We start from the raw sequence: 20544 nt of genomic DNA on the forward strand, positions 1-20544 counted from the left end.
GCTCCAGGCAGCCTGTGCTATAAAAAAGAGACAGAGTCTCAACAAAACAAACAAATAAACAAAGAGGTAGAGACAGCCAGCTTCGCGTCACTCCGTTTGATATGCCATATGTTGCAAGGGTCTGTAGTCCCCTGAAATGGATTCTCTCCTCTCTGTCTTGTCTGGTCTTGCTCCATCCTGGTTGAGGAAGATCCTGTCCTCAGCAGCCCTTGCCTTCACTAGACTCTCCTCCTGAGTTGACTTTTCCTCTGACTAAATTGTTTGGTTTTGAGAGTTGGAGACTTTGCTTGTCTCATCTAATAAATATTTGTGGAACAAATGGTTTATTTTTGCTTGGATAACAGATCAGGTAAGTTTCTAAACTGTACAGAGAATCCGCAGTGAGAAGCTGAGATCTGCCTTGGCTTTGCACTCGCCATGAATTTGAAGATGGCCCTGAGTTCCACTTTTGACACTTTGACCACAAGGACCCTCACTTACCACCAGGCTGCTGAAAACATTACCAGGCAGATATGCCCTGACAAGTGCTGATATCTTAAACTAGTGATTCTCAACCTTCCTAATGCTGCGACCCTTAATACAGTTCCTCATGCTGTGGTGACCCCAACCATAAAATCACTTTCATTGCTACTTCATAACTGCAATTTTTCTACTGTTATGAATCATAATGTAAATATCTGATATGCAGAATATCTGATATGTGACCACTGTGAAAGGGTCATTTGACGCCCCCAAAGGGGTCTTGACCCGCAGGTTAAGAACCACTGTTAAAACCATCAGCTTTAATCCCAGCACTAGAAGGCAGAGGCAGACCAGTCTCTGTGGGTTCAAGGCCAGCCTAGTCTACAGAGTTAGCTCTAGGACAGCCAGGGCTACACAAAGAAACCCTCTGATGAAAAACAAAACAAAACAAAACAAAAAATTCAAAAACCAAAAAGCCATCACCTCCAAAGGCCTTTGCCACATTTTACTGAAGCAGGGGAATCAGAATGCAAGCAAAATCCAACTATCTAGGAAAATGTTCAGAATGCAGGTGCCTGTGGCCATGCTCGGTTTTCATTTGGGTGCTGAGAATGTGAGCTCAGCCCTCATGCTCCCACACTGAGCCTCCACCCACAGAGACATCTCCCCAGTCATGGTCTTTGCTCTTTGTGTTGTTCTTTCAGTTGTCACAGTGACAGAAAGTCTGACATATTCACATGGGAGAACCATCTAAAGACGGGAGTTCCACTACTACCATCCATGGAACTACCAGACCAGATCCTTTCCGGATCCTGGGTGGGAGGGCACACCTTGGTCTCAGCCTCGAGTCCCAGCAGTGTGGAGGATGGATCTGTTGTTTCAAGCCACCTGGTTTGCAGTGACGTATCTGGTAACTCCAGCCAATGAACCCATTTGGGTACAGTCTTTTCTTCCAGCACCAACTCTTCATAAATATTCACAAGATGGAATCACGCCGCTCATGCACTTTGTCCACATAACACAAGCAGACATCACCTTCCAGAGAAGAGGCCAAGGGCCGGTATTTTCAGGATGAGTCAGAACCACAGAAAACCAAGTACTCTGCAAGTATGATGGCAGCCTGCCAACTCTTTCGGGTTAATCCACATCCAGCCTTTCCCGAGACAGACAGAAGCTAGGAAACTAACTTGCAGACAATTCCAAATGAACCAGCTCTTTGGAGTTCAATCCTGTTTCTATTACATTGTTCAGTGTCAGACCCTGAGGTTGGAACAGCTCTCTCTAGGCAGTCACTGAATGTGGCATGGCTGGGAGACAGGGGTTGGGGGTACAGGACAATTAGGGCAAGCCAACCATGTTTCTAATTCGCAGAATGGGAGGGCACAGTTAGGACAGATGTCCAGTCTAGGCCCCACCACAAGAGGGTGCAGAGGCTAGCTTATATTCTCCTGCACCACCTGGACAGGGGCACAGTCTCCGCTGCTCTCAGCCTCTAAACTTGTAGTGATAATCATGATAATGACAGTGACAGTTGCTTTTCCTTATGTGAACCATGGCATACATTGTGTTAAGTCATTAAAGTGCATTGTCTCTGGGCTGGCGAGATGGCTCAGTGAGTGATGCCCTTGCCGTGCAAACCTGGGAACCTGAGTTTGGGTCCCCAGCACCTATGTAAAAGCCAGGTATCTGTAACCCCAGTGCTGGGGGTGGGGGTGAGTAAAAAGCAAACCCCTGAAGCTCATTGACCAGCGCACCTAGCCCAGTCAACGAGCTGCAAGCTCAGTCTCAAAAAACAAAGTGGAAAGCCATTGAGGAACTTACCAGATGTGGACCTCTGGCCTCTACAATCACCTCAATACAAGTGTTCTAAAATGCACAAGTACACACACCATCACAAGCATGTACATATACAAGAGAAAAGTGCACACAAGAAAAGTGCATTGTTTTGTTTAATACAAATGGCAAAAGGTTGAATTCTACAATCATCATCCCTGTAACCAGCTTCCTCTGCCTGCCCACACCTCCTCTGTCCATGAGGCATTCCAATAAGTTGGTCCAGCAAATTTACCCAGTGTATTCTCTGGGTCAAGAAGAAGCATGTCACATCAGCATTTCCCAGCTGGCTCCTGTCATTTCGTGAGGTCAGCTGATTGCTTCTGACACAGATAAAAGAGAAATCAGAGGCAGGCAGGAACGGAGGGACTGGGGTGGGGGGGGGGAGGAGGGCTGGAGGAAGGGAGAGATGGAGGAAGGGAGTGGGAGACAGAAAGGGACGGGAGGTGGAGAGGGAGATAAAGAAGGATCAAGGGAGGAAGAGGGGGAGGGGAAGGGGGGAAGGGAGGGCAGACAGACAGGCAGGCAGAAGGGGTGAGCCAGCAGTGTATCTGGAAAGATGCATGATTGCCTTTTCACACACAGTCCCCTAGAACGACCCTTCCTTTGTGAGTCTCTCTGCTCTACGAGTCAATGAGCAGTTGATAGTGTCTGCTCTGAAATAATAATCTATGGTATTGACATTAGCATACATTCCAGGGTTACAGCGTATTCATTCCTCAAGAAAGGTTCTTTTGGCCTCCTGAGTGCCGGCTGCTCTGCTAGGAACTGGGAGTGCAAAGACACAGTAAGGCAGGATCCTTGCTCACAGGATCCTTCAATTCTACTATTATTTCTTTGTGTGGTGGATACAGCTAGCTCAGAAATGAAGAGATCGTGTCAGGCTCTGTCAGCTGCACGGCATCATTGACAGGTGTGAATGACAAGAGTCTAATCAAGATGGCGTTGTTCTAGTATTAAAGCTGGTTCTAGTATTAGAATAAGTGCCCATTGGAGGCCTTGAGAATGGCCAGCTGGTGGGAAGGCAAAGTAAAACCGAGCACCAGTCACACTTGCTGGCCAGATAGCAGCTCAGGTCAGACCCCACCGGCAACAAGAACAAGCCTGGTTGGGGAAGAGTGGACACAAACCCTGCACCGGAATCTCAACCTTGACGGTGAAGCTAGACCCATGCCGAGCAGAGCTAGGCAAGGATCTCGTCACCCAAACCAAAACAGCTTTTTTAGGATCATGCAGGTTACAGTTTTAGTATCCTAAAACCAAGATGACCTCTCTATGATCAGGCTAGCTCAAGCACTGGTATCTCAAAACCAAAATATCCTCTCTAGGATTAGGTCTTGGAAACTATAATAGAATTGCTTCCATGACAATAATGACTAATGAGCATTTGTCTCAGTGGTCAAATCACACAAATAATAAATAAATAAATAAATAGCATCTGCCTCACAGCTTAGATTCCATCCTTTCCCATCCACATCCCTCTATTCCACTGAAGCCTGACTTGCCTCTCCCAGTCCCCTCACTCATCAGGGTTTTACACTGAGAACTTGTTGTATATCTTGTTTGTGTTTGTGTCTGGAGATCGGAGTGTGGAGCAGCCACTAGTTAACCATAAAGGCCAGGCCGTGGTGGCACACGCCTTGAATCCTAGCACTTAGGAGGAGGAAGCAGGAAGGTGAGTTCAAGGCCACCCTGGGCTACAGGAGACTGAACCAGTCTAAAAGAGAAACAGAGCCAGGTGGTTGGTGGTGCTGCACACCTTTAATCCCAGCACTAGGTAGGTGGCTCAGGAACATAAGGCAGGTAGAGACCGGATCTCGGCACCTATTTTGTCTGAGAATTCATAGAGGTAAGAAGTCTCTAATGGCTGCTGCTCTGCTTCTCTGATCTTTCAGTTTTCACATTCAATATCTGACTCCAGGTTTTTATTGATAAGACTCATTAGGATCACATTTCAAGAACTGGCTCCATGTATGTTCAGTAGTATGTGCTGCTGCTATTCTCCCTTCCTTCCTTCCTTCCTTCCTTCCTTCTTTCCTTCCTTCCTCCCTCCCTCCCTCCCTCTCTCCCTTCTTCCTTTCTTTCTTTCTTTCTTTCTTTCTTTCTTTCTTTCTTTCTTTCTTTCTTTCCTCCTCCTCCCCCTCCTCCTCCTCCTCCTCCTCCTCCTCTTCTTTTTGTTTTTTTGACAGAGTTTCTCTGTGTAGCCCTGGCTGTCCTGGAACTTGCTCAGTAGACCAGGCTGGCCTCGAACTCAGATATCTGCCTGCCTCTGCCTTGCCAGTGCTTGGATTAAAAGTGTGGGCCACCCTGCTTGGTATTGCTGCTGTTCTTGGTTCCTTGTTCATAATGTGGAAGTGCCTCTCGTCCACTTAAACAACCAGAGCTAACAACCTCTCCATCAACCTCTTAGATCCTTGTCTGCCATTTCCTCATGGAGACCTTTTTCTTGCTTCTTTTCTCTCCTTCCTTCTGTTCCAGTAGCTTGGAAAGTAAATTGAGATGTTTAAAAGGGGTCTTCTGTCAGGTTTTATTGGCAAAGCAGAGCCGAATGATGAAAATGTGTAAGAATTCCAAAGGACACTAGCCTGGCTCTGCCAGTCCTCCAGTGAGATTTAAATGGGCTAAAGCTAGACTTCCTTTGCCTCTCAAGCTAGATGCCCTTCCCATGTGGCTTCTTGGTCTCTTCCATTAGTCTTCTCATCTTCTGCAGATGTCTCTGTAACTTCCAGGTGCTAAAAGGGTGGCTAATAATTCCCTCTTTTGGTGTGCAGATACACGTGCAGGCAAAATACCCATAAAAATAAATAAAGAGGCAGGAGGAGCAGGAGTTCAAGGCCAGCCTTATCTGCATAGTGAGACCTTGTCTCAAAAATAAAACGAGCCACAAGCACAAAGAAAAAAAATTCAAGTTTTCTCATTTTTCTTAGTCACAATGTCATATTTCTTAATATCTCTCTGATCTGTGTCAACATTTCAACACCAGGTACTCCACCAGCAGGTGAGTTTTAGCAACCTACAGGGATGGAACCTGGCAGGGCAAGCGGGGCCGAGTGATGAGCAAGGCTCAGCAGTGATGGCTACAGTAACAGAGCCAACAGGGGAGGCAAAAGTTCCCCCTCCAAACAAGCTGATGGGCTACAGTGACAGCATGGCAGGTGCGACGTCAGCAGTCGTACCCGTCGGTACGTGCACAGTTGTCTTTCTGATGTCGTCTTGTACCCACTGCTGGGAAGAGCAGCTTCTTCCAGTGACCGTAAGGACCCGGGTTTCCTGTTCGCAAGTATCTCCAGCAGCATACAGGTTTTGTGATGGGCCCTGGGACACTTCTAGGAAGCAGGGGACTCATTTCCTCTGGTTTCGTGCAGGCTTATGGCTTTTTGGCTTCTTGGTTCATCTGTTTACTTCAGGGGAAGTTTAAGGCAGATCGTAAGAGTCTATATAAATCGGGAGAGCACTATTCTTCAGGAGCAGAGTGGAGACCTCTCTATAGTGAGGGAAAAGAGAAGAAAGCCCCTCTCTCCCTGGGTAAGAAGCAGAGACTGTCCTGGGAGCACACCCCGAGAGGCTCCTTGCCGTGAGGAAGTGGACAGAACCATGAGAAGGCTTCAAGATGGTGAGGCTAACCAGAAGACTTGGCACAGCCTAGGAAAGAGCTAGTGATCGCGGAGACACATCAGTCGATGTTATCCAGACCATAACACAGAGGGCGAAGAGAAACAGAACAGCGTGTCTGAGAAACACAAGGCAATACCAAACAATCTAATATGCATGCCACTGGAATCCAGGGAGGATGAGAGGAAGTCTCAAGTCCAAGGTGCTAAGAGGCTCCCGAGCAGGGACAAAAGCAAAAGATCCCCTCCACTTCTGAGCCTTCCTCCTGATGCAATTCCCCATTTACAACTCCGTCTATTGCAAGAGCCTCTACTTAGACTTCCTGCCTTCTTATTGTTCCCAGAGATCAGAATGACCTTCTTCGAAATAAACATCTCAAGGCTGGAGAGATGGTTCAGCAGTTAAGAGCACTCACTGCTCTTTCAGAGGACCCCCAGTTCTGTTCCCAGCACCTTTATCTGGTGGCTCACAACCATCCTGCTCTAGGAAACCTGACATAGTTAAGAATAAAATAAATCTTTTAAGTAAATAAATGAACATCATGAAGCCTCTCCACTGACTCCCATGGAGCCCATCACACTCTAGGTCCTCCACCTGCCAGATCCTCAACCTTCCATCTTCAAGATCCTCCCTGTCTCTCCCTGCTCCTGCCATCTGTTCACACACACTGGCATACACCTGCCCACAAACACTGCAGACATCTTCCCACCTCTGGTTAGGTTCAGGATCTTCGCTGCCTTCCAGTGGGCAGAACTGGCCCTTTCTCCTCCATTTTCAAATCCCAAGTTCTAGCTGAAATTCAGCATCCTTGGGATGATTCTTTTCACTTTCTGCACCAGAGAAGTCCACTGAGATATTTGTACATTACTTTTATTCACACCTTAGTACATATCACTTATCTAAAATTGCCCACTCATTTATCCACTTGATTGTCTAATTATTTTGTTTTTGCTGTGATGAGTGTGCAAGTGTGTGTGTGTGTGTGTGTGTGTGTGTGTGTGTGTGTGTGAGAGAGAGAGAGAGAGAGAGAGAGAGAGAGAGAGAGAGAGATATGTTAATTTGTATGCATGCAATGTCAAAGGACAAACAGATATCCTCAGGCACCTTATTTCAACATTTTTGTTTGAGACAAAGTCTCCTATTGGCCTGGAGCTTAGTTGAGCCTAAACTGCTGGCTAGTGAGCTAAGGGGACCTGCCTACCTCAGCCTCCCATCTCACAGTTGCTAGGATTATAAATGTGCACCACCATACCAGTTTTTAGTGTGTTTCGGCAGATTAAATTTGGGTTCTTACCCTTGCAAAGTGAGCATGTTACTGACTGAGCCACCTCCCAGCCCCTGTGCTGAGGTTTTTGCCCTTTGAGGAAAGATAACAGCTACTCCTGAAGCCTTGGTGCTTAGGACACTGGTGGTCAGGACTCTCTAGTGAGCAGATTGCAGCATAGACCCTCCTGAGGCATAACTCAACAAAGGATATGATGGTGAAGAGCTACAGTCAGCTCTGCTTAAAACAGGAAGTGCCAGCAGCAGCTGAAAGCTATGTAGACACACAGCTCAGTGCGTAAACAGTCATCCAGATGGCGGTGATCTGCTGACTGGCAGCAGGGCTTCACTCTCCCTCTAGGAAGCCTTTGTGGTTAATCACATTTCATTAATCTCCTAGTTTTGTAGACATCACCTAAAAAACTAGAATCAAAGGTTGGGGATTGGGTTAAGGACAAGTATTTGCCTAGCACAGCCTAGACCTAATTTTTTCAAAGTTATTATTATTATTATTATTATTATTATTATTATTATTATTATTATTATTAATGTGTATTGCACCTGAATGTGTGTATGTGCAAGTGAGTGTGCCCAGTAGGTGTCAGATGTCCTGGATTTGTAGTTACAGATGTTTGTGAGCCACTGATGGAAATGCTACCACCACTCAGCTGTAAAAGAATATTTTTTGCATACAAGAGGAGAGATGGCCACCACTGCAAGACAACAAATAAATCACAAGCCTAGGCTGAATTTTCAAACTTGTGTCAATCCTTCTGCCTCAGCCTCTTGAATACTGGGATTACAGACATATGCCACTATGCCCAGCTGAACATTCTCTTACATCTTTGCTTACATCCTGATTATTCCCTTAGGTTAAAATCATAAGCACAAGGCCACATGCTGTGTGTAATCCCAGTACTCCTACAGGAGAAAGGAGGCACAGAGATAGGAGAATCAGTTGAAACTCCGAGGCCAGCCAACCTGGAGTGTGCAGCATGTTGACAGAAACCTCCCAACCTCCCTCCCTCCCTCCCTCCCTCCCTCCCTCCCTCCCTCCCTCCCTCCCTCCCACTGTCTTGACAGGGTCTCTCTATGTAGCCCAGGCTGGCTTGAATTCTGGAAAGCTGGGATCAGACACCTGAACCACTACACAGTGCTGAGCACCTTCATTCTGAATGTCCTCCCTGAAGCAGAGATTTCAGACACAGCTAGGAAACACTGAAGCCCAGAACCACCTTTCACTTCTTGTTGAAGGGGGATGGTGGTGTCCAAAAGGCAATCCTCCCTAGAATGACTCACATCAGAAGTTCTTTGAAAGAGTTAATCCACTCCCAGCAGCACCATATAAAAATGGGTTTGGACAAGACCTACAGATTCCCACACTGTTTCAAAAGGTGATAATCAGCAGATCTCAGTGTCACCTAATGCCTCCTTACTTGAGAACCACTAATCAGATGACAAGCTGCAGTCATGCCACAGAAAAATTAGCTCAGCAGTGTGGAAGACATCTCCAGCCTCAGAAACTCAGGGACAAGCTGCGGGCAGCCCACCTAGGCTGTGATGTGGATTCTGCCACGCTATGACAAGAACAACAGCAAAGCACCTAAGACTCTAAGGTTCACTGGAAAACTTACACCACCACAGTGGGAGTCTGGAGGGAAGGCTCTGCTTCATCTTTTGGAAGTGAGCCTCTCACAACTCACCCAGTGTTCTCATGCCCAGTGCCAAAGCTAGACACTGTGCTCAGCTGTACTTCCTTTTCATCCCGCCCGCCCCAGTCCCAAGGAAGATGTTCATTTTGCTTTGCTTTGCACATGGAAGTGGGTGTGTTTTCATATGGGTGTGTACACATGTATATATGGATGTGGATAAAGATGTGTGTGGAGGTCAAAGGTCAACATTGGGTGTTTTATTGGACTGTGCTCCACATTATTTTTTGAGATGGAGTCTGGAATTAGCTGGTTTGACTAGGCTAACTGGCCAGCCAGCCCTAGGACCTTCCCATCTCTACTTCTATAATGCAGGGGTTATAGGCATATGCTGCTGTACACCTTTTTTTTTTGTTTAATTTTTTTTAACCCAGGTGCTGGGATCTAAACTCAAGTCTTCGTGCTTTCACTGGGCCATGTCTCTAGCCCTTTGTTTGGTTTTGGATTTGTGTGTGTGTGTGTGTGTGTGTGTGTGTGTGTGTGTGTGTGTATGTGCATGCAGGTGGTAGAAGGGAATATACATATATGCATATGTGTGTGCATACAGGTGGCAGAGAATGTATATATACATCTCTGTGTGTGCATGCAGGTGGTAGAGGGGGTATATATGCATCTATGTGTGTGCATGCAGGTGGTAGAGGGGGTATATATACATCTCTGTGTGTGCATGCAGGTAGTAGAGGGGGTATATATGCATCTATGTGTGTGCATGCAGGTGGTAGAGAATGTATATATACATCTATATGTGTGCATGCAGGTGGTAGAGGGGGTATATATGCATCTATGTGTGTGCATGCAGGTGGTAGAGAATGTATATATACATCTATATGTGTGCATGCAGGTGGTAGAGGGGGTATATATGTATCTATGTGTGTGCATGCAGGTGGTAGAGGGGGTATATATGCATCTATGTGTGTGCATGCAGGTGGTAGAGGGGGTATATATGCATCTATGTGTGTGCATGCAGGTGGTGGAGGGGGTATATATGCATTTATGTGTGTGCATGCAGGTGGAGGCCAGAGAACAACCTCAGGTATCATTCTCAGGAGCCCTCCACTGTGGTGCTATTGTGTTCCCCAAAATATTGTGCACCCTAATAAACTTATCTGGGGTCAGAGAACAGAATAGCCACTAATCCTAGCACTCCAGAGACAGAGATCCCTCTGGATCTCTTTGAATTCAAAGCCACACTGGAAACAACTAGGCATGGTAACACACACCTTTAATCCCAGGAAGTAATGGCAGGAGTCAGAAAGGTATTTAAGGTGTGAGGACGAGGAACTATAGCCTGGTTAAGCTTTCAGGCTTTTGAGCAGCCTTTCAGCTGAGATCCATTTGGATGAGGACTCAGAAGCATCCAGTCTGAGGAAACAGGATCAGCTGAGGAATTGGCGAAGTGAGGTAGCTGTGGCTTGTTCTGCTTCTCTGATCTTCCAGGATTCACCCCAATAACTGGTCTCAGGTTTGATTTTATTAATAAGACCCTTTAAGATTCATGCCACCCTGTTTTAAAGATTTATTTATTTATCATGTATACAGGAAAGGGTGCCAGATCTCATTACACATGGTAGTGAGCCACCATGTGGGTGCTGGGAATTGAACTTGGGACCCTCTTAACCTCTGAGCCATCTCTCCAGACCCCACCCTGTTTTAAAACAAGTTCTTCCATTGGTCTGGAGCTCTCCAAGTAGGCTAGGCTGGCTGGTCAGGGAGGCCCAAGGATTTTCCTATTTCTACCTCCCCTCTCCCCCAGTGCTGAGATTACAGGTGCAGACCACCACACCTGGCTTTTTATGTTGGATGCTAGGGATCAAACCCAGGTCTTCACAGTCACAAGGCAAGGCTTTGCCCACTGAGCCATCTTTTACAGAGCTATCTTCTTCCCCAGTGAAATCCTCCACACTCTGTAGTTTCCCTTGAAGCTGAGGAAGGAGAGAAGAGCCTGATTTCTTCCTTTTTCATTGTGTCTCTTCTGTAATTGGGAGGATGCCCTAGGTCCCCGAGACTGGAGAAAGGCAGCTATATTGACTGCCGTGCAATATATGCAACAGAGTGTAGTGTGGGAGACAATCATTCTGGGCAAGGATTCTCAGTCATTAAAGCATAAACAATAACCAAAAGAGATGAGAAGATCATCTCTTCAAATCTCCAGAACCTATATAGGCTAAGTGTGGCAACACATGCCAGTGATCATGGTGCTAGGGAGGCAGAGATAGGAGGATCCCAGGGACTCACTGACCAGCCATTTTGGCCCATCAGTGAACTCCAGCTTCAGTGAGAGATTTTGTCTTAGACTGCAAGGTGGGAGATTGATGGAGGAAGACAGTAGACATCAATCTTTGCCCTCTACAAGAGGGTACACAAGTGTGCACCCATACAAATGTGCACCCACAAACACATAAATACAATAAAATGAATAAACAAAATTTGAAAAGAATGCATATGAAGGCTGGCAAGATGGGAAATGGCCTGGTGAGTAAAGGACTTGCTGCCAAGCTTGATGACCTAACTAAGCTCCTTCCAAGGAACCCATATGGTGGAAGGAGAGAACCAACTCCTAAAAGTTGTTCTCATACTAATAGAATCAAAGCATAGCATGCACAAGTGCGCGAGCGCGTGCACACACACACACACACACACACACACACACAGAATAACAAATGTAGCCAGGCAGTGGTGGCACATGCCTTTAATCCCAGCACTCGGGAGGCAGAGGCAGGTGAGTGTCTGTGAGTTCGAGGCCAGCCTGGTCTACAGAATGAGTTCCAGGACAGCCAGGGCTACACACAGAGAAACCTTGTCTTGGAAAATGCCCCCAAAAATTTATTTAAAAAAAATAAAACAAATGTAAGTTTAAAAAGCATACAAATTAAAGAAAACTGAAATAAATTCAGGAAAAAATATCACAGTCACCAGTTGCTGCTTTTTCCAAGTCAATGAGGGTGAAAGAACAGGGTGCTGCTGCCCTGTAGCAGTCTGCAAATTCATGGGTTAAGCATAAATACCCTAAATAGAAAATGACACTTAATGGCTTTAGCACCACAATGGAGGAAGCTATGCACAGAGAATTATACTAACCCTATCCCACAAGAATCCAAACTAGGTGCTATTTCCAGTGGCTTAAGTCCACACAGCCAGTAGCTTACAAAGCTGAGATGTGGAACCAAGGCTGTGGGACCCTAGAGCAGAGCTTTGCTCCAGGAGTACATAGCAGGGGCCAGATCACTGAGAGAGAGACTTCTCACTTGCACTCAGGATCACTAGATGTGGTGGAAGCCAAATCTCCAGACCTTTCAGTGTCAGGAGGAGCTATAGTTGGAAATGCACATTGGCCCTGCTGAGAATCCCTGCCTTAGGACTAAGGATCTGATCGTACATTGATTAAACACATTTCCTTCTCCAAGGCAGACTTTCAAAGAGTTCTCTGCTAACTTTTTTCTGTATTTTTCATTTTAAAAATGTAGTTGTTGTGGTTTACAGCTGTAATCCCAGCACTCAGGAGGCTGAAAAGAGGATATTTGTGAGTTCAGTGCCAGCCTGAACTAAACAAAACACCTCGGCAAGGGGCGGCGGTGGCTCACACCTTTAGTTCCAGCACTCCAGAGGCAGAGACAGGCAGAATTCTGTGAGTTCAAGGCCAGCCTGGTCTACAGAGTGAGTTCCAGGACAGCCAGGGGCTGTTACACAGAGAAACCCTATCTTAAAAACAAAACAAAACCACAAACAAGCAAAAAACAAACTGCTCTAAATATTAAATTATCATAACAACATACATTTATTGTAGCAGTTGAAAGTATAAAAGTAACTATGTGCTCCACATAGATAAGCCACATTTCTATCTCGCTCGCTGCTCTGGGCTGTTTGCAGTTCATATAAGGTGCCTTGGCAAGCGATCTTATTTTCCTATGGCTCTACTCAATCCAAATGCACACAATATTTCTTTCTTTCTTTTTCTTTTTTGGTTTTTTGAGACAGGGTTACTTCATGTAGTTTTGGTTCCTGTCCTGGATCTCGCTCTGTAGACCACGCTGGCCTCGAACTCACAGAGATCCACCCGGCTCTCTGCCACCACCACCCCACCACCACCCCACACCCCACCCCCGGGATCACACAATATTTCTTGTTGAACAGTCTGGGAACCCCTTACATCTTCCAGGGTGGATTTCTGAAGTTTGGGTGCATGAAATGCAGCCTCTTTAACAGTCCAGGAATAAGTGACTCTAATCTGCCAGTGTAAGGAGGCATTGAGGCCTATCACACAGACTGTCAGATAGAATGTCAGGTGAGGAACTGACCTGACCTTGCCTTGATGGCTGGTGAATAGCCCAGCCCAGGCAGACTGTCATGGCTTTTTCTCTTGCCCTGTGTCAGAGAAGAGAGCATGCTGCCAGGCATAAGTGGCTAACAGTGTCACTCCCAGAAGCAAGTCCCCGGGGGGTAGGGGGAGGTGGTAGACAGATGTGTTTGGTCTCTTAGTAAGAACTTGGTCTGAAATTCCTCCACAGCTTCAGTATCAAAGCCTCAGGCAAGAGAAGGACTCTGGGGAAAACCACACTCCCTTCTTGAAGGACACACCCAAAATCTCTTGCATAGCCCTAGGGGTATTGCTTCTTCTCTATAGGCTGAAAGGAATTTTGAGATAGAACAATCTGGAAACTAATCAAAAGAAGAGACATTTCTTCTCTGGAAGCTGAAAAGGAAGAAGTGTATCTGCTCAGTGAAGCTGATGGAGGCCATGTGGAATCAGGACAAGCAGAGCACTGGGTGCTCCCGGGTGTTTGAGCCGGAAGCTGCCTCCCTGCCTTGGCAGCAGATTCAAGGAAGACTGCAGATGGGTTCCTACAACCAGCTGGTAACATTTGCACTTTAAAACCCATTTCTCCCTTGGGAAAGGGGAGTCCTGACAGTGCACCTTATACTTTAAGAGTGAGAGCCCTGATTTTGTGCTTTGGCAACCCTTTTTGAAGAATAGGAAAGTCTCAGCGAGGAAACTTAACAAGTCATTTTCATAACCCACCCATCCAACACTCAGTGAGGGTACCTAATCCACTGAGTATTGGCCAGATGGTGACTGCTGGAATCCTTGGAAGGGTGGATGGATGGATGGATGGATGGGTGGATGGGTGGATGGGTGGTAGGGTGGGTGGGTGGGGATGGATGGGCATGGGTGGATGGATGGATAGATGCATGGGTGGACGGATGGATAGATGCATGGGTGGATGCATACATGCATGCATTCATGAACACATGGATGGATGGATCTGTGAACATGCCAATGGATAGACAGATGCATATGTGAATGCATGCATAAGTGTATGGAGGGATTGGATGGAAGCATACATGGATGAAGAGACTTATGCATGGGCAGATGGATACATGCATAGATGGATGGAAGGATAAATATGTGGGTGGATGGATGGGTGGATTCCTATTCGACCCTCCGGCCCACCCTCCCACAATTTCCCAAGAGGCTCGGAGACTCTTTTGACTTCTACCCTGGTTGACATCCACGCACAGCTAGTGCTCACCTTGTGCTGCTTCCAAGTTGCCCCCAGCGGCTTCACCTCGTGTTTGCTGTGTCTGCCTTCCTCCAGGCACAGGTAGCACACCGGGCTCCGACAGCTCACGCAGTACATGCTGTACTTCTCCATTTCGTGCTCGGGGCATGTGGGGAACTTTCTCGGAGCGCTGGCCCCGGCACCCCCTGGACTCCTGCATCCTCCTGCGCTGGGGGCGGTGGATGTGCCCGCTGAAGCAGGGGTAGCCTCTGGGGGTGCCGGCGGCGGCGGGGGCTGAACTAGCCGATGCTTAGCGAAAGGGCCCCGGGACGGGTGGCATTTGAGCTGGCAGGTGGCGCAATAGAGCACATCGCATTGCTCGCAGAGAGTGGCTGCCGGCTCCGGTGGGGTGCGGTCGCACAGCTGGCAGATGGCCACCGCAGGGGCTGCAGACGCCCCCGCAGCAACCCCACGGCCCTGCTGGTACCTCTGCACTATGCCCTCCAGCAGCCGGTTGCGCTGGAAGCCTCGCAGGCCGCGGTGATCCAGGGAGGCGCTGCGGTGGCACTGCGGGCAGGTGATGGAGCTGGAGGAAGAGCAGAGTGAGGAGCAGGCAGCGCCCCGGGCCGCGGCGGCAGAAGAGCCCGGGGGCGCAGGCACCATGGGCAGCACGCGGACTCCGTTGGGGGACTTGAGGCTGGGGGTATAGGAGCCATAACCGCTGTCAGTCTCGCTGTACAAGCTCAGCTTGTCCGCGTGGTCTCCACCACCGGCCGCCCCTCCGCCCAGGCCTCCAGCTGTGCTAGCTCCAGCGCCTCCGCAGGTCGCGCCGGCCGCAGCGTCCTGATCCGAAGGGGGCGCGGCGGCGGCGGCACCCCGCGAAAGCAGGAGCGGTGGGGGCAGGTGCTGTTCGCCGTCCGGGGTCTGAACCGCGATGGTGCGGGCGCATGGCAGGCAGACATTGTGTGAGCAGGGCAAGATGATGGGCTCCCGGAACAGGGAGCCGCACACGGGGCATTTCAGCTCCTCCTCCATCGCCGCGCCCGCGGCCCGAGCCGCTCGGGACCCGCGAAGAATGGTCAGGCTCCGAAGACAAGCGCAGCCGGGCGGGCGAGGTCAGCGCTGCTGAGACGGGAGGCGGGGGCATTACACGGGCATGCTGTCTTCACCCGCGGGGGGCACGCCCCTCTCTGTCCTCAGGCCACCGCCCTAAGAAGCTTGGTCGCCAGAGAAGGGAGGGGTCCTCACCTCCTGCGGGCGAGGCTCCCGCACCAGAGGCGGCCGTCTGAAGGTGGCGGGCAGCCCGCGAGGTGGCCTCTGAGGTTGTCCGGGTGGTGAATCAGCAGCAGCGGCGCCGTCCGGATACCTCGCGCCTCCCCTTCGTGCAGGATCAGTGTCCCGCTGCTGTCAGCCAGCGAGGCTACTGAGCTGGGCTCCGCAGCGTCGTTGCCCGGAGTCTTCTCCGAGCGCCCCGCCCCTACCCAGCTCTTGGCAGAAGCACGAGCGGCTGGGCCAGGACTGGTTCAGCACCACCAGACGGCGGACAGCGCCCGCGAGCCGGAAGAGAAGCAGTCAGCGCGGACTCCCGGTGCGCACCGCCGGCCAGGCTGCTGCGCTCCCGCCGCCACCTCGGCGTCCTCGGGCCGGGAGGTCGTCGCCGTCCCGCTTCCCGGCCTCTGCTCTCGGAGCTGCCTCTTCGCAGGCCGGTATTGACCCGCGTCCCCGACTCGTCTCGCCAGCTCCGACTCCTGCGGCGCCCCTGACCTTGGCCGCACCACGCTGCAGCGGCGGGCGGGGAGCGAGCGCCCGCTGGCTCGGGAATCCCCTCCCGGCCCCGCCGCCTCCCGCGCCCGCCGCGCCGAGCGCCCAGGAGTTGTAATTTCCAGAGCGAGAGTAACGGGGCGGGGGGCGGGGAGCCAGGCGTCGGCTCAGCGAATGAGGGCTCGCCTCTCGCTGCTAGCAGTCAGGGGCCGGTCCGAGGGCTTCGCAGGGAGGATCATTGTGGAGAGCAGCTCGCGATTCGGATGGAGACTGCGTGGTGAATTAGCACGGCGCCCCGCCCCGCCTGCCAAAGCACTCCTGGCCCGCTCCCGCCCTGCCCACTCCCGGCCATCATGAAAGCGTAAACAGCGGCCGCCAAAAGGCCAGTCGCTTGGAAAGAGGCCCCGCAGAACAGTGCGACAGTCGCTTCCTAAAATCTGTTACCCCGGTAAAAGCTTTCCGGGCACAAAATGTCGGACAGCCTCGCGCCAAAGGGCGAGGTTTGATTTGCGTATCGCGCCACAAGCCTTTTTGTTTCCTCGGTTCTACCGAGGCGGGTCGTGGACGACGAGGCCCGGAGCGGCGAGGACTTGGCGGGGACACCGTGAAGGGTGCCAAACACAACCTCCCCAGGCTGCTCGCGGGTGGGGAGAGGCAGGAGGCGGCGAGCAGGTGTTCGCTTTATGAATGGGAGATTCCTGCAACGCCGCCGGCCGCGCGCCTGGCGGCCGGGTTCCTCCCGCCATCCTCCGGGTTGTTCCTCTCCTCGGCCGCGCCAGGTAGTGCCAGCTACCCAGAGAAGGGAAGGGCGTGCTGGGCGTGGAGCTGAGGGCGGGCCGGGGAAGGGAAGAGCGCGTGGAGCTAAAGGCGCGCCACGCGGCCCTCTCTTCCTGTGGGATTCACGCTGGCTGGGAACAGACAGGGAAATCATCGGTTTTAAAAGGATGTGTCAGCCAGCGTGGTGGCTCGTGCTTGTAATTCTAGCACTTGGGAGGCTGAGGCAGAAGGATTGTTAGGCGTTCAAAGCCAGCTTGGGCTGCATTGTAATTTCCAAGCTAGTATGCGGGCTACATAGCAAGACTCTGCTGGATAAAAACAAACAAAAACATCAACCGTGGTGCAGACCCGCGCTGAAGTGATGCAGGGCCATTGCCAGAGTTTGGAGAGTCGGCAGTAGGGAAGAATGAAGCCACAGAAGAATGAGGCAGCTGCCTTGGCCTGGCTCAGTGCCTAAGGGATAAAACATCTGGCGGGAGGGAGGTCTCCGGAAAGGCCATGGCAAAGCACCCCAATAAAGAACCCAGGGTCCTGCAGCTTTCTTCCACTTTCGCCTCGTCTGGAAAATACTATACTAGCACTTATGTGTGTGTGCCAAATTTGTTACCGTAAATACAGATGTGGCCTACTTTCTAACCATCTCACTTCAGCTAAACTGAATAGCTTACAGAAGCCTGGCTCCATGTTGAGGGCCCTGCTAAACCATAGACATCACACAAGCCCTGCCTCTTGCTCCTCAGGAAGCAATGCTGTCCCCAGGTGGGAGATGGGGACAACCCTATCCTGATCTGCTCCCTGTAGATGTAGCCTCGGGCACCTAATCCTGCCTGCAACACATTGAAAAACCCTTCAGAAAGTCACCATTGAACCCAAAGTCTAGGAGAGGGACAGCCTGGGTTATTGAATGCTCTTCAAGAGCCCTTTCTGCTGAACCCAGCTGTCCAGCTCAGTCCCGTCCCTGGTGACTACAATGGAAGTCAGAACCTCCTAAAAGCCTCATGATTCCATAGTGAGCAGGGGAACCCTGACCTCTGCCAACATCACATACTTGACCCCTGTTTCACATTGTTATTTTCAGACCAAGGCAGCCTGCCTAGGTTTGGGCAGGGTGGCCCTTCTAACCAGGTATGTGTCCCTCTGCACAAGTAAGGCTTAGCACGGAGCCACGTCTAGCCTGGCGTAGTAAGTAGCCTGCACATAAAATCCCAGCATTTGGAAAACTGCAGAAAGAAGATAGTCAGTTCCAGGCCAGTCTGGGCTAGATGGGACCCCAACTACACACACACACACACACACACACACACACACACACACACACACACACAAAGAAGCAAGCCAAGTTTCTCCTTGGAGTCTTGTGCATCAGAACAGAACACTCAGGCATCTCCCCACACCCTCAGACTCTAATTCTGTGTTCTGTGGCCCAAGTCAACACAGCTATGTGCAAAAGTGGGATGCAGGTTCTGCCTGTATAGAGGACTGGCTTCCTGCCATGTCTGTGTGAGAGACAGTTCTAGCTTCACACACATAACCATAATCACTAATGATTGTCACTGTTGTCTATTTAGAATCCTATCTGCTGCAACTGTGCCATGGAGCATGTGCATACAGAGATTGTCGCTTCTGGGGCCCGTGAGATTGTACAGTGAGTGAAGTGCTTGCCGAACAAGCCTGCCTACCTGAGTTTGAGCCTTAGAACCCAGGTAAAGGTGGACAGAGGGAACCGACTCCACAAAGTTCTCTTCTGACCTCCATACATAGTGTATACACACACACACACACACACACACACACACACACACACACACACACATACACACACCATGTGGTTACCGGGAGTTGAACTCAGGACCTCTGGAAGAGCAGTCAGTGCTCTTAACCACTGAGCCATCTCCCCAGCCCCTGTTTTTGTTTTTCAAGACAAGGTCTTTCTGCATAGCTCTGGCTGTCCTGGAACTCGCACCATAGACCAGGCTTGTCTTGAACTCAAAGATCTGCCTGCCTCTGCATCCCAAGTGCTGGGATTAAAGGTGTGTGCCACTATCACCTTCTAGTGTGTTTATAAAGTCTGAGCTTTGGAGCAGCTGAGTCAAGTAACAATGTTTACATGGCTAATATGCAATGGTATGAAATCATATTCTCACATAGAGTCCTATTTAATCCTTGCGACCTGGGAAGCAGACATCACCATTCTTCCAAAGTGTTCATATATACATATTTTTACATATTGATGTTGACAACAAAAAAATTCAACAAATGACCCACATGTCTCTTCTCACCTTTATCTGGGGCCTTTCTTGGTGAATGGTTGTGCAAAGCACATTAGTAACTAACCCTCCACAAACCATAGCCACCAAAGCAGAGAAAAGCAGACTCTTGCAACAATCACTTCAGATAACATGGTTTTCACTCAGACATCCCAGTGACCCTCAAGAGACAGGTTCATGTTACCTCTCCTATCAAAATAGCATGGGTGCCTTAAATAATTTACCCTAGCTAATACAGCAAGGCAGGGATAAAGTGGTCCTAATGTGTTGCCTTTTCAAGTTCAATTTGTAGTTGAGTGGGATTTAAGAAGCTTTCTCAGTAAAAATTGATGTGTTCTCAACTATAAATTATAAACTCTAAAACAAATTTTAAGTGAAAATTCATGGTATTGCTCTTTTGAGTTCAGTGTTTATATTTCTTGTTTGGTTCTGTTGCAGAGTGGGAGGGTTCAGGGAAATTAGAAACTGATACCCCAGGAATCAGTGGCTTGCTGTGGTTTGCATTAGCTCTTCAAGAGTGCCTGTCTCCACATCTGTGCTTTGTAAGTGACAGCTCCTCTGTGGCATTGCTGAGGAGGGACCATCATCAGTAGCCACAAAATGAGCATCTGACTTCTTTTCCAGATAACAGACTCCAGAAAATAACCTTAAAAGTCTAGCCACAACCAGGCGGTGGTGGTGCACATCTTTAATCTCAACACTCAGGAGGCAGAGCCAGGCAGATCTTTGTGAGTCTGAGGCCAGCCTGGTCTGTAGAGCAAGTTCCAGGACAGGCACCAAAACTACACAGAGAAACCCTGTCTTGGAAAAAAAAAGTGTAGCCACTTACCTGTTTAAACATGGTTGGCTAGTGAATAGGAATCATATTTCAAAATTTTAAAATTCTCAGTTATATGTATGCATGTGTGTCTGTACCTGCGTGAATACAGTTGCATGAGGATGCCAGAAGAGAGCACTGGGTCTCCTGGAGTAGGAGTGGTAGGCAGTTGTGAGCTGCCTGGTGCTGGGAACCAAACTCAAGTCTTCTAGAAGAGTGGACACACTCTTAATCGCTGAGCTATCTCTCCAGCTCCAAGAATCATATTTTAATTGTGTGTATGTGTATACATATGTGTGTGAGCTGGTGCATAATGTGCACACAGAGACAGAGATTTACCTTGGTTACTTTCTTGCTCTCCACCTTGCTTTCTTTTTCTTTTTTTCTTTTCAGACAGGATCTCTCACTGACCCCAGGATCATAGATTCAGCTAGGCTAGTTGGCCAGTGAACCTCAGAGATCTTTCTGTCCCCACCTCCCAGTGCTGGGATTACAAGCATGTTACTATGCTTAGGGGTTTGTGTGGTGGGGGCAGTACTAGTGAT

The 20544-nt window shown here is 49.3% G+C and overlaps 1 protein-coding gene across 2 annotated transcripts in view; it reads right to left on the minus strand.

The window, feature by feature from the left end:
* Positions 1-16833, minus strand: part of Trim67 (tripartite motif containing 67) — a 33548-nt gene extending 16715 nt beyond the window's left edge. For both annotated transcript variants that reach the window (XM_036188591.1, XM_036188590.1), the window contains exon 1: positions 14408-16833. In XM_036188591.1, coding sequence (XP_036044484.1) covers positions 14408-15412 — 1005 coding nt within the window. In that variant the 5' untranslated portion in view covers positions 15413-16833. The remainder of the gene's footprint in view (positions 1-14407) is intronic.
* Between the last annotated feature and the right edge of the window lie 3711 nt (positions 16834-20544).

Source organism: Onychomys torridus, chromosome 5, assembly GCF_903995425.1.
Source record: "Onychomys torridus chromosome 5, mOncTor1.1, whole genome shotgun sequence".
In the NCBI taxonomy this organism is placed as follows: Eukaryota; Metazoa; Chordata; class Mammalia; order Rodentia; family Cricetidae; genus Onychomys; species Onychomys torridus.